This window comes from Coregonus clupeaformis, unplaced genomic scaffold (genome assembly GCF_020615455.1).
Source record: "Coregonus clupeaformis isolate EN_2021a unplaced genomic scaffold, ASM2061545v1 scaf4667, whole genome shotgun sequence".
Taxonomy (NCBI): Eukaryota; Metazoa; Chordata; class Actinopteri; order Salmoniformes; family Salmonidae; genus Coregonus; species Coregonus clupeaformis.
This window is the reverse complement of record NW_025538121.1, coordinates 3,476-20,953: the sequence shown is the minus strand read 5'-3', so window position 1 is coordinate 20,953 and position 17,478 is coordinate 3,476. Positions and strand designations below refer to the sequence as shown.

General features: G+C 44.6%; 1 protein-coding gene across 1 annotated transcript; it reads left to right on the top strand.

The window, feature by feature from the left end:
* Positions 1-4,301: 4,301 nt before the first annotated feature.
* Positions 4,302-17,160, top strand: LOC121533184 (actin-related protein 2-A). Its single transcript, XM_045220635.1, has 7 exons — positions 4,302-4,443; positions 8,079-8,189; positions 10,604-10,819; positions 14,032-14,104; positions 15,299-15,435; positions 15,914-16,063; positions 16,995-17,160. Exons 1-7 carry the CDS (start codon positions 4,396-4,398, stop codon positions 17,142-17,144), a joined length of 885 nt encoding a protein of 294 aa, XP_045076570.1. The 5' UTR covers positions 4,302-4,395; the 3' UTR covers positions 17,145-17,160.
* Positions 17,161-17,478: the final 318 nt, after the last annotated feature.

Genomic DNA, 17,478 nt, shown 5'->3' with positions numbered 1-17,478 from the left:
ATTTTATTGGCCACATGCGCCGAATACAACAGGTGCAGACATTACAGTGAAATGCTTACTTACAGCCATTAACCAACAGTGCATTTATTTCTAATAAAAAAGTAAAATAAAACAACAACAAAAAAAGTGTTGAGAAAAAAAAGAGCAGAAGTAAAATAAAATAACAGTAGGGAGGCTAAATATACAGGGGGGTACCGGTGCAGAGTCAATGTGCGGGGGCACCGGCTAGTTGAGGTAGTTGAAGTAGTATGTACATGTGGGTAGAGTTAAAGTGACTATGCATAAATAATTAACAGAGTAGCAGCAGTGTAAAAAGATGGGGTGGGGGTGGGGGTGGGGGGGGCAGTGCAAATAGTCCGGGTAGCCATGATTAGCTGTTCAGGAGTCTTATGGCTTGGGGGTAGAAGCTGTTGAGAAGTCTTTTGGACCTAGACTTGGCACTCCGGTACCACTTGCCGTGCGGTAGCAGAGAGAACAGTCTATGACTAGGGTGGCTGGAGTCTTTGACAATTTTGAGGGCCTTCCTCTGACACCGCCTGGTATAGAGGTCCTGGATGGCAGGAAGCTTGGCCCCAGTGATGTACTGGGCCGTACACACTACCCTCTGTAGTGCCTTGCGGTCGGAGGCCAAGCAGTTGCCATACCAGGCGGTGATGCAACCAGTCAGGATGCTCTCGATGGTGCAGCTGTATAAATGTTTTAAGGATCTGAGGACCCATGCCAAATCTTTTCAGTCTCCTGAGGGGGAATAGGCTTTCTCGTGCCCTCTTCACGACTGTCTTGGTGTGTTTGGACCATGATAGTTCGTTGGTGATGTGGACACCAAGGAACTTGAAGCTCTCAACCTGTTCCACTACAGCCCCGTCGATGAGAATGGGGGCGTGCTCAGTCCTTGTTATCCTGGCACCACACGGCCAGGTCTCTGACCTCCTCCCTATAGGCTGTCTCATCGTTGTCGGTGATCAGGCCTACCACTGTTGTGTCGTCTGCAAACTTAATGATGGTGTTGGAGTCGTGCCTGGCCATGCAGTCATGGGTGAACAGGGAGTACAGGAGGGGACTGAGCACGCACCCCTGAGGGGCCCCGTGTTGAGGATCAGTGTGGCAGATGTGTTGTTACCTACCCTTACCACCTGGGGGGCGGCCCGTCAGGAAGTCCAGGATCCAGTTGCAGAGGGAGGTGTTTAGTCCCAGGATCCCTAGCTTAGTGATGAGCTTTGAGGGCACTATGGTGTTGAATGCTGAGCTGTAGTCAATGAATAGCATTCTCACGTAGGTGTACCTCTTGTCCAGGTGGGAAAGGGCAGTGTGGAGTGCAATAGAGATTGCATCATCTGTGGATCTGTTGGGGCGGTATGCAAATTGGAGTGGGTCTAGGGTTTCTGGGATAATGGTGTTGATGTGAGCCATGACCAGCCTTTCAAAGGACTTCATGGCTACAGGTAGTCATTTAGGCAGGTTATCTTAGTGTCCTTGGGCACGGGGACTATGGTGGTCTGCTTGAAACATGTTGGTATTACAGACTCAGTCAGGGACATATTGAAAATGTCAGTGAAGACACTTGCCAGTTGGTCAGCACATGCTCGGAGTACACGTCCTGGTAATCCGTCTGGCCCTGCGGCATTGTGAATGTTGACCTGCTTAAAAGTCTTACTCACATCGGCTACGGAGAGCGTGATCACATAGTCATCCGGAACAGCTGGTGCTCTCATGACTATTACAATATTTAGCTGGCTCGGCTAGTCAACTGTAACATTGGCGAGCTTTCAATAAATTGGCTAAAAGGTCAACGGAGTTCATATGAACAAGACCATTCGTATTGCATGCTGCATATTTCAAGTGAACTCGAAAGCTGATGTTTATCTTATTTCAGTCTTTGGGAGCTAACGTTAGTTACTCTTAACACACTAGCTAGAGTTTAAGCTGGGGGGATAAAACAAATAAATATATTATTATTATTTGGCCTTACTGCTCATACATGGAAAAACAGATAATAATTTTAAAAAATCAAAAGGATATTTGACTGTGTTGGTGTGTGTGGACCATGATAGATCCTTAGTGATGTGGACACCGAGGAACGTGAAGCTCTCGACCCGCTCCACTACAGCCCGTCGATGTGAATGGGGGCGTGCTCGGCCATCCGTTTCTTGTAGTCCACGATCAGCTCCTTTGTCTTGCTGACGTTGAGGGAGAGGTTGTTGATCTGGCACCACACTGCCACGTCTCTGACCTCGTCCCTATAGACTGTATCATCATCGTCGGTGATCAGGCCCACCACCGTCGTGTCGTCAGCAAACTTAATGATGGTGTTGGAGTCGTGCGCGGCCACGCAGTCATGGGTGAATGTGGAGTACAGGATGGGACTAAGCACTAACCCCTGAGGGGCCACCGTGTTGAGGGTCAGCGTGGCGGATGTGTTGTTGACTATCCTCGCCACCTGGGGGCGGCCCATCAGGAAGTCCAACATCCAGTTGCAGAAGGTGTTCAGTCCCAGGGTCCTTAGCTTAGTGATGAGCTTGGCTGGCACTATGGTGTTGAACGTTGAGCTGTAGTCAATGAACAGCATTCTCACATAGGTGTTCCACTTGTCCAGGTGGAAGAGGGTAGTATGGAGTGCAATAGAGATTGTGACATCTGTGGATCTGTTGGGGTGGTATGCGAATTGTAGTGGGTCCAGGGTGTATGGGATGATGGTGTTGATGTGAGCCATGACCAGCCTTTCAAAGCATTTCATGGCTACAGATGTGAGTGCTACGGGGCGATTGTCATTTAGACAGTTTAACTTGGCATTCTTGGGCACAGGGACTATGGTGGTCTGCTTGAAACATGTAGGTATTACGGACTGGGTCAGGGAGAGGTTGAAAATGTCAGCGAAGACACCTGCCAGCTGGTCAGAGCATTCTCTGAGTACGCGTCCTGGTAACCCGTCTGGTCCTGTGGCCTTGTGAACGTTAACCTGTTTAAAGGTCTTACTCACATCGGCTATGGAGAGCGTGATCACACAGTCGTCTGGAACAGCTGGTGCTCTCATGCATGGGTCAGTGTCGCTTGCCTAGGAGCGAAGGCATTTAGCTCGTCAGGTAGGCTCGCGTCACTGGGCAGCTCGCGGCTGGGTTTTGCTTTGTAATCCGTGATAGTTTGCAAGCCCTGCCACATCTGACAAGCGTTAGAGCTGGTGTAGTAGGATCCGATCTTTGTCCTGTATTGACACTTTGCCTGTTTCATGGTTCGTCGGAGGTCGTAGCGGGATTTCTTACTAGTGTCTGGATTAGTGTCCAGATCCTTGAAAGCGGCAGCTCTAGCCTTTAGCTCAGAGCAAATGTTGCCTGTAATCCATGGCAACATTTGATAGGTTAGTCTCGAACTAACTGCGGTTGAAAATTAGCCGGCTGGCTAAAACCGCCACTTTTACTGAAACGTTGATTAATGTGCACTGGCCCTGTAAAAATAATAAATAAATAAAATAATTAACTCAACGGAGCTCGTCTAGTTTGTTCTCCAGTGATTGTACGTTCGCCAATAGAATGGAGGGTAGAGGCGGTTTATGTACTCGCCAACATAGTTTCGTCAGGGTGCCTGCAAGTCGGCCTCTCTAGATCATTTTTTTTATTTTACAAGTCTCAGGGATTAGGGCCTGGTTCGGTTGAGCAGTATGTCCTGCGTCTCTGACTCGTTGAAGTAGAAATCTTCATCCAAATCGAGGTTAGTGATATCGCTGTTCTGATGTCCAGAAGCTCTTTTTGGTAATAGGAAACGATGGCGGAAACATTATGATCAGCGAAAAAATAAATTAAAAAATAGCAGAATTGGTCAGGAGCCCATAAAATAGCAGCTATCCATTGTAGCACCATTCTCGGATCCCTCATGACCCGGTTGGACATGACTCCAACATTGTCACCAGGAGGGATCAGCTAATGAAGTTGGCCACTAGAGGCCTCTATCATTCTTTATAGTTGAAATGTACTTTTTCTGAGAAAATGTGCAAGATTTACCAACACATTTTACAGTAATCATAAGAATATTTCATTGTCATATAAAAAAAAAAACCTCTGCTCCTCTCTCGACGTAGATCGATTAACTTCACTGTTTTCGGCGTTGGCCCCGCAGGCCACCACCTACATTTATTGATAAAGCTTGCATTATGGATATTTCAACATTCTGATTGACACAACACTGTCAATCATTGTGATTGTCGAATAGAAACGTGAATGGAAAGGCGTTGCCATATGTAATTGGCTGAATTTCTTTCTATCTCTACCATGATAGGTGTGGGTCTAATATGGGCATGTGTCATACATTCCGGAAGAATCCCTTTGCTAGAGCCGGGGTGGTGTTTTCCGCCTTGACGAAGAAAGTTGTGCAAAGGCGGGCTGCTGGTTTCTGTATTCCGAGAAAATGGACAGCCAGGGAAGGAAAGTGGTGGTTTGCGACAATGGGACCGGGGTAAGTTTACAAACAGACCGTGTTCTATCGTCAAATTATGAGCGTTCCGGCTTTTGTGCTGTGCATTTTGGCAGAGGAGACGAGATGGGGAGGAACAGGAAGTAGCTCGCTTCATTGCTAGCTAGTGTAGCCACGGTCTGGGTGGCTAGTCAAAGGAATGTGTCTGTCAGCTTGTCAATTAGTTATGCATTCATTGAGGTTGGTGCATCTGTCAATTAGAGGTGGCAAGGTTCACACCGGTCGGTGGAATGTTTAGTGTACCGATTGTTTACTAGAATTCGTGAATCAGTGGGAGTAGACATAAATATTGTTATCGCAGTTGTCGGCTGCTCGTGCTGACATTGCGAACTCGAATCGTCTCGAGCTAGTTAGGCGGCTGGCCAGCAAGCTCAATAGCTAGCATTCAACGTTACAAATCGCGGTTTTATAACATGCTCCAGAGATAACTTAAATCTCGTGTTCTGCCACATTTAGCTACATCAACTATTTCTTCATCAGACAGCATTACCCTGCATTTCCATCCCTTGCTTCAATTTGATTGTTAGCTCAAACTAACAAGATGAGGGCTCTCTGTAAGAACTTGCCAGCATCATTTTTAATTGCAATGAATTGGGCAAGGAAAAGAGGTGATCTGTTGCTTTTTATTCAGTAACTCCAAATGTTTAGATACAGTTTGGTGTTGTTCACAAAGAAAGATGATCCAGCATATGTAGCCCCGCCCTCAACGAAACCTCTTCAAACTTGTAGCAAGTTTTTTACACTGCTACATTGTTGCATAATTGGATGAGGATATGTGCATATAGTTTTACTAAACCAGGCAGCAACAAACAAGTATTACAATTAAAGTATTGCTATGAACTGTTGAACAAGGCAAGTTAACCAACTAAACTTGTCTCGAGCAGTAGATAATGCGCATGCCTCATTCTTGTACAGTGAGGAAGTCAGAAACCATTCTTCCATGTAAGGAGTTATCAGATCTATTGCAACTCTCTTGTAAAATATATTTGTAAACATGAGTCATCCGGTTGAAATGGACAAATATATTACAATAAATTTACGCTGTTTTCACCTCCACCATTTTACCTTAAATACTATCTATGCTGTCTAAATTTTTTTTTAGCCATGTTCCATTCAGTGGTTAGCTGAATCAGTCACTCTCCAGCTACCTACCACAAATAAACAATGCTGCTTACAGCCTTTGTTCACACTTCGAATAAAACACCCTGATAGCTATTCATAGCTCGGTGAGTGTAAATGGGACACGCTGTACACTGTAGTCTACCTTCTGTCTTAATTCTTGTCTTTGAGTAACCCCTTCCCCTCTGAGCTGATGATGTAATGTCTACTTGATGATGCATGTTATACACTTATTTGATTCTTCTTACCGGAAGGTTGAGAATGAGAAGATCATTTACAGTGCCTTCGGAAAGTATTCAGACCCCTTCACTTTTTCCACATTTTGTTACATTACAGCCTTATTCTAAAATGTATTAAATAAATAAAAAATAATCAGCAATCTACTGACAGTACCCCATAATCACAAAGCAACTACTGTTTTTTATACATTTTTGCAAATGTATTAATAATGTAAAACAGAAATACCTAATTTACATAAGTATTCAGACCCTTTGCTATGAGACTCAATTGAGTTCAGGTGCATCCTGTTTCCATTGATCATCATCCTTGAGATGTTTCTACAACTTGATTGTAGAAACACCTGTGGTAAATTCAATTGATTGGACATGATCTGCAAAGGCACACACCGGTCTATATAAGGTCCCACAGTTGACAGTGCATGTCAGAGCAAAAACCAGGCCATGAGGTCGAAGGAATTGTCTGTAGCGCGCCGAGACAGGATTGTGTCAAGGCACAGATCTGGGAAAGGGTACTAAAAAATGTCTGCAGCATTGAAGGTCCCCATGAACACAATGGCCTCCATCATTCTTAAATGGAAGAAGATTGCTCAGTTTGACCACCCGGAGAAGGGCCTTGGTCAGGGAGGTGACCAAGAACCTGATGGTCACTCTGACAGAGCTCTAGAGATCCTCTGTGGAGATGGGAGAACCTTCCAGAAGGACAACAATCTCTGCAGCACTCCACCAATCAGGCCTTTATGTTGAGTGGCCAGACGGAAGCCACTCCTCAGTAAAAGGCACATGACAGCCCGCTTGGAGTTTGCCAAAAGGCACCTAAAGGCTCTCATACCATGAGATACAAGATTCTCTGGTCTGATGAAACCAAGATTGAACTCTTTGGCCTGAATGCCAAGCGTCACGTCTGGAGGAAACCTGACACCATCCCTATGGTGAAGCGTGGTGGTGGCAGCATCATGCTGTGGGGATGTTTTTCAGCGGCAGAGACTGGGAGACTAGTCAGGATTGAGGCAAAGATGAATGGAGCAAAGTACAGAGAGATCCTTGATGCTCCAGAGCACTCAGGACCTCAGACTGGGGCGAAGGTTCACCTTCCAACAGGACAATAACCCTAAGCACACAGCCAAGACAGCGCAGGAGTGGCTTCGGGACAAGTCTCAATGTCCTTGAGTGGCCCAGCCAGAGCCCGGACTTCAACCTAATCGAACATCTCTGGAGAGATCTGAAAATAGCTGTGCAGCAACGCTCTCCATCCAACCTGACAGAGCTTGAGAGGATCTGCAGAGAAGACTTGAGGCTGTAATCGCTGCCAAAGGTGCTTCAACAAAGTACTGAGTTAAAGGGTCTGAATACTTATGTAAATGTGATATTTCATTATTATATTTATTTAAATTAGCAAACATTTCTAAAAACGCGTTTTTGCTTTGTCATTATGGGGTATTGTGTGTAGATTGGGGGTGTGGGGGGGGGACAATCAATTTTAGAATGAAGCTGTAACCTAACAAAATGTGAAAGTCAAGGGGTCTGAATTCTTTCCGAAGGCACTGTATGTAATGTAACGTAGGTGAAAGAAGGAAGATTATGTAATTAATCATTATGTAGGCCTAAAGAAAGCCCAATGGATGTTAAACATGCATGGAAAAGTGCTTCTATCGATTCAAGCGCTAGGCTATTCCTTGAAGCAAAAGCCTAGTACAACCTAACAGGTTTGAATGAAATTCCCTAGGTTACGTAGAAAACCCATAACTTCCTAAGCATGCTGCAGGTCAGGCACATCAGGTAGTGATTGTGGGATGATAACACTACCAATGCTGTAACTTTCTCTGTAACCCCTCTGAGAGTGTTCACAAACAAAGTAGGGTGGAGTTGCCCCCAGATGCTGGTCTTTTGTCAGTTTTGCATTTCCCCCACTAATGGTTAGGATTTGGGGAGGGCAAGCTGATCCTAGATCTGTACCTAGGGGCAACTCAAAAAGCACCATGTGACTCAGAGAAAGTACAGAAGGCTGTAACTTCTGGCTAATAAACAAGACAAGTGAAGTGCATTACTGCATTATCGATCGGGCTAGGTTATGTCAGAGTTATTGGGCTAAAAGGTTTTCTTTTAATGGAGTCTGGGCTAACTACTTTGATCAGATTTCTAGTATTTGGCTATAGGCCTATTTATCTATATTCATTTTTTTTGTCATTCTGTGTGCTATGAACAACTTGCAAAAAATAATGTTTGTCACTGACCCTGCCTTTGTCTCCCTTTTAATCCCAGTTTGTGAAGTGCGGCTATGCAGGCTCCAACTTCCCAGAGCACATTTTCCCTGCGTTGGTTGGCAGGCCAATCATTCGCTCCACAGCTAAAGTGGGAAACATTGAGATCAAGGTAACCTCACTCGATTACTTTACAGGAGTGTTAGATCCCTTTGATATCTAGACAAAAACATGTATTTATTATTTACTAAAGAAAGTGGTAATAACCTGTTTTGAAAGGGGGTCATATAAACATTGCATATTTTTTTCCAACAGTTAACATACCGTGAATTCTGTCTGAAATAGGTATTAGTATGTGTGTTGAGTGTAATACAGAATATATTGTAATATGGGTCCTGTTTTGTCATTTGTACCTATCATCTGGGGAAAGGGGATACCTAGTCAGCTGTACAATTGAATGCATTCAACCAAAATGTGTCTTCTGCTTTTAACCCCCTCTGAATCAGAGAGGTGCGGGGGCTGCCTTAATCGACGTCATCGGGGGTGGGGGGGGGGTGTTAACTGCCTTGCTCAAGGGCCGAACAGCATTTTTCCCCCACCTTGCCGGCTCGGGGATTCAAACCAGCGACCTTTTGGTTACTGGCCCAACAGTATTAACCGCTAGGCTAACTTCTTCATAGCCCTCATGAATATGACGTTTTCTTTTTTGTGGAGATTTAGGGAAGTCCTGAAATGACTGCAATGACTTGTGGAGTAGACCATGGTTCTAAGTTTTTTTCTTTTTCAGAAGAAACCTACCTGGAGAATGGTGCACATTTCTTGATTTACACTACTTTGTTAGATTATATTGTGCTTAGTCCCTCCACTGTGAACTTGTTTGAGCAATTTTCCTGACACTTATCCTGGACAAGGAAGCTATTTCAATGGAGATTCTCATATTATGACCATGCTTTAGTCCAGGACTAGCCTTAATCTGTATTTTGGAAACCGGCCCTTTGAGTTTAGTTTCTCACAGTATTTGAGAGTTTAAAAAAAGTATTTCCTCCATTGAGTGTCCTCTGGAAATCCAACAATCCAACACACTGGTCCCTATGGGAAACAAGAGGCTAATCTTTACCATGGCTGGCTGAGTCCCAAATGCACTATAGTGCACTACTTTGAACCCTATGGGCCCTGATCAAAAGTAGTGCACTGCATAGGGAATAGGGTGCCATTTGGGACGCAGAACATGATTTGTTGATTTAGTCTAGATGTCGCACCTAGTCTTGTTATCAGGGCGTTATACATTAACAATTCCCATTGATAACATTGCAGCATTATATGAGCGGATGGGTGGGCGTCGGCAATGGTTTTTGAAGGACACACTGATTCACCTCTGACCTTGGCTCCTCTGTCCTCCTCTCTCTCTGTTCTATCTTCTGACCCTCTGCTTCATCCCTCTCTTCCTCCCACCTCTCCTCCTTCTCTCCTGTTGAGGTAGAATAACAGAAAGATGGTAAGTGTGTATGTTTGCAGTTTCATGGGCCCCTGCTGTCTGCTCGGACAGTGGAATGGCTGCGCTCGTCATCGACAAGAGTGGTTGTTTTCTTTTTCTTTCTGAGAGATCTGTCAATTGTTTGGCATTGCTTCCTCATTCCCCCTCTACTACTCTTTCCCCAGTTTTCTGTGATGAAATGGTGTTCCGGCTTTCTTTTTTCCCTTTTTTAAATCAACATGTTAAATACAGTGGTCTGAAAACACACAGACATTCATGGTCTTGTGTACATACAAGCAGCTGCAGAAGGAAACCGTGATATCAATAGTAGAGATATCATCATGCGTTTAGCAGAGAAAATCATGAGAAGGGGAACATGTCTGCTGTGGCTTCTCATGTTAAAATAAACCTGCAAGCCTGCTCCTCATAGCATAAGAAACTACCACATTGAGCATGAGTTTTCCCATGCAGTTCTCTGCCAATATGAATGACCTGTTTGTTGGGTGGTAGACAGTCAGAGCTATTCTGAGTTTGCCTATACTGTAGGTTATAGACATTTTCAATAGGATCTGCCCAATTAACCAAATGGATTCCATTTTACTAAGTGTGCTCTGACTGCATGGCTGGAATCTCTATCTAATGTGTCCTTCTCTACCTCTCTGGAGCAATGCTGTGGAGCAGTACTGAAGTCTGATCACTAAAAGCAATGTGCCCGCAGAATGACTAGATGTTGACTACAACTATAATACGTGATGCTTGACTTGTTTAACCTTGGCCAACACCTCCCTTGGTTTTGTGGCATGCAAATTTCATTTTAGGGAAGTTCTTCAAGTTGGTTCGGTAGTGTATTTTAAGATGGTGCATGTCCTTATGTTACCTTCTAACCCAGATCTATCCAGCCTCCTTTGTTGTTGTATAGCTGTGGTCAGTCCGCACTGAGAGTCAGTTTGTTGCTGTGGTACATCAATGACTTGGATGGAGGACACTGCAGTAATATTCAATGGCTACTGCACTATTGGGGTCCCTCCAAAACGGCGGGTTCATTTCAAAAGTCACGCCCTGGTTTTGACCCTAGTCTGATACACTTGGATCTTTATCCCCTCCCTCCCCAGGACCTGATGGTGGGGGATGAGGCGAGCGAGCTGCGCTCCATGCTGGAGGTGAACTACCCCATGGAGAACGGCATCGTGAGGAACTGGGATGACATGAAGCACCTGTGGGACTACACCTTTGGTCCCGGAAAGCTCAACATCGACTCGCGCAACTGCAAGATCCTGCTCACCGAGCCGCCCATGAACCCAACCAAGAACCGCGAGAAGATCATTGAGGTGCGTTTTGTTAACCCACAACTACCAAATCCTTTTTCAGAGGACAATTTCATTAACATGCTTTAGTTTTGAAAGTGTGTGTGTGTGTGTGTGTGTGTATTCTGGAGTGTACCCGGAACGGCTGGAGGAGATCTCCTGTAAGGCCTTTTATAAGGCCTTTTTAAATGATTCATCAGTCATAACCAGTGGCGGCTCCTGAAAAAATTCTCAGGAGGGGCAATTTTTCTGATGATTTAGGTGACCTACACACATTTAAAAAAAGATATGTCCAGCAACAACATGAAGACAGGGGCAGCATATAAGTCAATACCAGAAGCATTTATTGACTGATCTCAAAAGTGTTGGCTTACCAGGGTTGGTGGAGCCCTCAGTTTCATCTTTGCCTGCAAAGCTAACTCAAACACTCCGCAAAACTTCACACACTGGATTAGCCGGCTGAGGATGTGGGCGGTTCTTGCTAATGTCGTAGTAAATATATTTGTTATAGTGAATATGGAATATGATATGTTGAGTAAAATGTTGTGCTAAGATCTATTTAGGTCAGGAGCTGGTTATAAGTTCTGTTCCTATCCAATAACAATGGACAAAAGGGTCCTATCTTGTCAGCCTTGTCAGCAGGTGGCCAAGGACAACACCCACGCCATAGGCCTCTCAGTTCTTCCAACTCACGAAGTTCTTGCTCTGAGGACACACACACACACAAACACACACACACACACATCATCACTGTTAAACACACACACACACACACACATCATCACTGTTAAACACACACACACACACACACACAAAAAATCCCTCTCTTAGGCTGAACATTTGAAGACAGAGAACCCGACTCAGAGCCAATGCAACAGTGACAGTAGCCTGCAGGGGACCTCGCCCAACTCATCAGGACCAATCAGAAGATCAGAACTACTAGATTGAACCTACTTCATTTATTGCATAAAATGTCTGCACACAATGTTTCGGGGCTCTCTTCAGATAATAATAATAATAAAATAATAATAATATGCCATTTAGCAGACGCTTTTATCCAAAGCGACTTACAGTCATGCGTGCATACATTTTTGTGTATGGGTGGTCCCGGGGATCGAACCCACTACCTTGGCGTTACAAGCACCATGCTCTACCAGCTGAGCTACAGAAAGTGGATACTCATGGATGCGCATTGCAATTGTAAAATGTCAACACAATTGGAGACACCACGTCATTTTTGGAGACATGTTATTGACAGTAAACTATTGTAGATGCGACTGCTAACTAAATAAAACATTTTAGCTGGCTAGCTAATCATCTTAGCTAAATGTGGGGCAAACAATTCAGTTATTTACCGTTAATTTGAGGGATTGGGGTGAAAGAAATCGAGTTACATAGTGATACTTTACGATATACTGTATTGACAATATCGCAATATTTTAGCGCTAGTTGGCTGTACCTGCACCAAAACACCATTATTGTTCCTTCATAGCTTGTTCTCAATCTTTTCACATTGGGAGCAAATTTGTTTTCAGCACTTTTATTTCCATGACTGATCAAAACTCGTTCTCATGGCTTTCTGATCCCTCTGCAACAGACATATGGTGCGCAATAAAATCACAGTATCGAATCGCAATACTGTATAGAATCATGAGACTCGCAATGCTGATGCATATATCTTATCGTGAGGTTCCTGGCAATTCCCAGCCCAAGTTCATTTGCCACAACAAATCTCTTCGCTAGCAAACGCGATGTCTTCTCCAAAACGGCAATGTGTCTCCAGCAATGTTTACTTTTTTTACGTTCTATGGCATCTCCACTTTCCAAGCATATATGACCACATGTAATATTTTGGTAAGTGATGCAAATAGTGAACTATGTAGGGCCAGGATGTAAAATATATGTAGCTGCAGCAATTTCTCTTATCTGATATGGTAAGTAATGGGGCTTAATTTATAGCTCCCTAAGAGTTTGTCGAACGGGTCCGTGAACGCGATTCCAGATATATTTACCTCTGAATAAACTGCCTTTATTACACCATATCCACATCCAGTAAACTTGTGATTATCAACACTAACCTCATCGTTGTGGCGGCGGACAGCTAGCCTGTATCCCTCGTCATCCAGTTGAGTGAGTGGCAATGTCTTTTTCGTTCAGTACCAATTTTTGGAAAATCCTCGGGTGTAGGACTTTCCGCCTTTAGTAGAAACCTGTTGAATTATTAAATTTGGTCTGGGAGGTCCTAATTGTTTCGTTGCCAATTTATCTCCATTTGTTCGCCGACAAAAGGAACTTCTTTCAAACAATCCACTCTTTTCTCAGTTACGTTCATGGTTACGTAACGTATGACGAAAGCGCGTAAGTGCAAGCCCACAGACACCCATTGAGATTGTATTGAAGGCTCTGAAATTTGAAAAAATAGATTTTACATGGGAGTCTATTACAGACTTCTGGGCGATTTTCAACCTGACTGAAATCGCCCCAAAAGGGGGGGGAGCCATTTGAAGCACGACTTTAGCCTGATTCGACATTTAGTGGCAGTGTGGCACTGTGGCAGATCAGACGTATAGATTACAACACTGATAACTACTGTTGCCGTGATATAATTGATTAGAAAAAAAATCCCTTCCTTTTCCCGTTTGGCAGTGCGTCGCCCATATCGCCCTATTGAACAGGCCGCCCCTGGTCATAACAGGGATGCTCTGTGCTGAGGAGGCACTAGCGCTCCCGCTAAGGAGGTTTATCTTGGAGTTGCAACTTGCCAGTCATTGTGACTAAGGCAGCAGTGCTGCCTGGCAGACCTGGGTTCAACAAGTATTTGCACTCTTTCAAACACTTAGTTTGATTGAGCCTGTCTGGAGTTTCACATGGGTGGACGTTGGACTTTTGGGACTACTCCATTGCTTCCATTGCGCCCGGCAAGGTCAATCAACCACAGCTAAAGTATTTGAAAGATTTTAAATACTATTTGAACCCAGGTCTGCTGCCTGGCGACCAGCTCCTCAGTGGGAGTCAGTCAGAGCCACTGTTATTAATGGTTTATTAACATGGAGGTCTATTCCTTGTGAGGGGAAGTTGAGGTTAGATTTGTTGCTGTTTTCCTAGCAGTGCAAAAACAAAGGTAATTTGTATAAGCAAGATGCTAAGTTACTGTTTAACTATAAATGCACAGATTTCTTTTGGCAGTGACTATACATTCCAGTGACATACTCTCGCACTCCCTACCTCTTTCCTAGGTGATGTTTGAGACCTACCAGTTCTCTGGGGTTTACATAGCCATCCAAGCTGTGCTCACACTCTATGCTCAAGGTAGGTTCTTTAAAACAAAATGAGGCCACTAGAAGGAAGGTAGGACACCATACCCAGTGGAGAGCACTGGGTACCTGAGATTTCACTCAACGAATTGCAAGTTAAAGTACCTTTCAGAACACATGTAGGAGGTTAAACCCGGTAATTCACTGGTAGCAACAATTATTTTAGGCTTATACTTTATTTTCCGATACAGAAATTACCAGGTATTTCCATTTTTAAATGGTTATTAGTTAGTAGTTACACAATAATAACCTATGAGTTACTTGTTTGTTTCTTTGGGAAACAAATGTAAAAAATGTATTTGGTACCAGATAGTTACCAATTATTTTAAGTACCAGAAAGTACCCATTGACACCACATCCTTTCCTACAGTAGTAAATACCTAGTATCATAAAATAAAGCGCTTCCATTTGTGCTGTACTGTTTGTATTTATAACATCGAGGTCTTTCTCTGGAAAAAATAAACACAGCTGCGGGATGAAACAGGCTGTGCTAATGTGTGACCCTTTCAGTGGCAGGCCGAGAGTTGAATATGCAGTAGCACGTAGTTGAACTCCTGAGTGGCGCAGTGGTCTAAGGCACTGCATCGCAGTGCTAACTGTGCCACTAGAGATCCTGGTTCGAATCCAGGCTCTGTCGCAGCCGGCCGCGACCGGGAGACTCATGGGCGGCGCACAATTGGCCAGCGTCGTCCAGGGTAGGGGAGGGAATGGCCGGCAGGGATGTAGCTCAGTTGATAGAGCATGGCGTTTGTAACGCCAGGGTTGTGGGTTCATTTCCCACGGGGGGCCAGTATATAAAAAAAATATATATATATATATATATATATGTATATGTGTATTCACTAACTGTAAGTCGCTCTGGATAAGAGCGTCTGCTAAATGACTAAAATGTAAAATGTAAATGTTGAATAGGTAGCGGTATACTTCTTGTTGTTCTATACTAGACTTTCATTGGCCAGCACATTTGTAAGATATAGGCCTTTCATTGGCCTGTGCATGTGTTTGATATTGAACCAATATATTCTGACGGAAAACTCTTTGACACCAAGAAATCGGTAATAACAATTAATAAAAAGCTTTCCGTTTCAAACAAGTAATGACAGAAATGGTCTATAATGTTGATATGGGCTTTGGAAAATGTGTTTGCTCACTGGCCCTATTCTGATGTTGGTACTGATGTGTTTTTTAGGTCTACTGACGGGCGTGGTGGTGGACTCTGGTGATGGTGTCACCCACATCTGCCCCGTGTACGAAGGCTTCTCCCTGCCCCACCTGACCCGACGCCTGGACATTGCAGGACGGGATATCACGCGCTACCTCATCAAGGTACACCCTCGTTCCCCACACATGACTCAGGTCTTAAAATGTCCTGTCCAGAAACAACTCCTAGCCCCTAGGCATGTACTTGTGTAGATATGAGAAGACTGAATAACACACTATGATGGATATTGCACCTTGCCCATTGGAGCTACTACCATATATATTTATACCTATCTAGCCGAATTCTTTCAGATCTACACAAGAGCCTAGGGGGAACTAACTAGGGGTTGATTCCCGGACAGGGCCTTTGATAAGCTTATTTCCCTCATGAGTATGTCTGATGACTTGCTAGTGGAAAGCAGTCGACTGTAAACCACACCTGTTCATTATTACACGTCAAGATTTGTGAGGAGAGATTAGGAAAGGTGACTATTTAAAGTGTATTGGAGACTTTTAAAATGAATTTTGCAGTCCTTTACAACTATGAGATCTCTGCAAACCAATCAAACCCATCCCTTACCCCTGACCTTTATCCATCATCCAGCTGCTGTTGCTGAGGGGCTACGCCTTCAACCATTCGGCGGACTTTGAGACGGTGCGCATGATGAAGGAGAAGCTGTGCTACGTGGGCTACAACATCGAGCAGGAGCAGAAGCTGGCGTTGGAGACCACCGTGCTGGTCGAGTCCTACACGGTCAGTAACAGTCTTACACGGTCATCATGCTGGTCGAGTCCTACACTTTCAGTCTCATGTCTGATTACATAATTGCATTACTTTTATAATGCATTACCCCCAACACTCCACCAGATTCTACTTATTAAAGTATTGCCTGGTAAGGGTGACACCATCCTACACCAAGAATAAAAGGATTCATCTGTATTTGAGGACCGGCTATATGGTAACACTACCTCCTTGTGGACATAATGTATCATGCAGATGGTCAGATTATATTTTTAGAACAGTAGAAGCCATATTTAGTGTGGGAGGAGCTCTTGAACTAAGCTCTGGATGCCCCCAGGTTACTTAGTCAAGTCAACCACGTGCACAAATCCCTGAGCAACCCGGGTTCGATGGCCGGGAGGGGTTTGGCGGTGAACCACGAAGGAACCGCGAGTCCCTGTGATGTAAAGAGGGAGTGGACGGAATTTTCCATATGTGGGGCGGGCGGCGGCGCACCTCCCTGTTTCCCTGCCCAAATCCTGGAGAGGCGGAGGACAGAGGATGGAACAAGAGCAGTACTGTAGCGTTGAAGAAACAACTCCCCCCTCCATGGGCGTGACATCATTTCCTGTACGGCCCAGACTCCCACACAACGTGCTGACCTGGTTTCTGTTTCCTCCTCTGGACTCCAGACTGGGGCCGTCAATGGACCCTTTATGCTCCCCCACATAGTGTTCTGCCACGCTCTGCAAAAGGCCTGTCTGTCAGCCGGCTCAATCTGACCAGAGGGAGAGAGACTTTTACTAAACGTTGCCAGTGTCCAAACATTGTCTATTGTCCATCTCTAGCCTAGCATTGCCTTCCGATTTCCCTAGCAGTGTTCTAGCATGAAGAAAGCCATCAGTCCTGTCTTGATGTCAACTAAATGCTTGTGTGAATGTTGTTCCCCTTTCTGTGTCCTTAGCTCCCCGACGGCAGGATGATAAAGGTGGGAGGGGAGCGGTTCGAGGCCCCTGAGGCTCTTTTCCAGCCCCACCTCATCAATGTGGAGGGAGTCGGGGTGGCAGAGCTTCTCTTCAACACCATCAATGCAGCAGACATCGACACCAGGTAACTCCATGACAGACTCCCCCTACTTACTAGTGACCTAGTAATTTCCAATCCTCTCTCCTTTCCTTTTCACTTCCTCTATCTCCCTTTGCCATTTCATTAGTTCACGTTCTAGTCATTGAGTGGATGCTCTTGAGCAGAGTGATGGTGTAGAACTGCATAGGCAAAACCCTAGCAGTGCTATGATGGAATTAGGGCTGTCCCCGACTAAAATAAGTTGTCTTGGTCGACCTATCAATCGATCGAAATGTTTAAACGTGTATATTTCCATATATAAACACATCCTACTTGTTATAATCAAATCAACTACACAGTGCATTCGGAAAGTATTCAGACCC

Bases quoted from the DNA above. Each gene is read 5' to 3' on its own strand.
- LOC121533184 (XM_045220635.1), top strand. From the start codon at position 4,396: ATGGACAGCCAGGGAAGGAAAGTGGTGGTTTGCGACAATGGGACCGGG. The intron at 15,436-15,913 runs GTACACCCTCGT...TCCATCATCCAG, and splicing joins TCACGCGCTACCTCATCAAG to CTGCTGTTGCTGAGGGGCTA. The intron at 16,064-16,994 runs GTCAGTAACAGT...CTGTGTCCTTAG, and splicing joins TGCTGGTCGAGTCCTACACG to CTCCCCGACGGCAGGATGAT.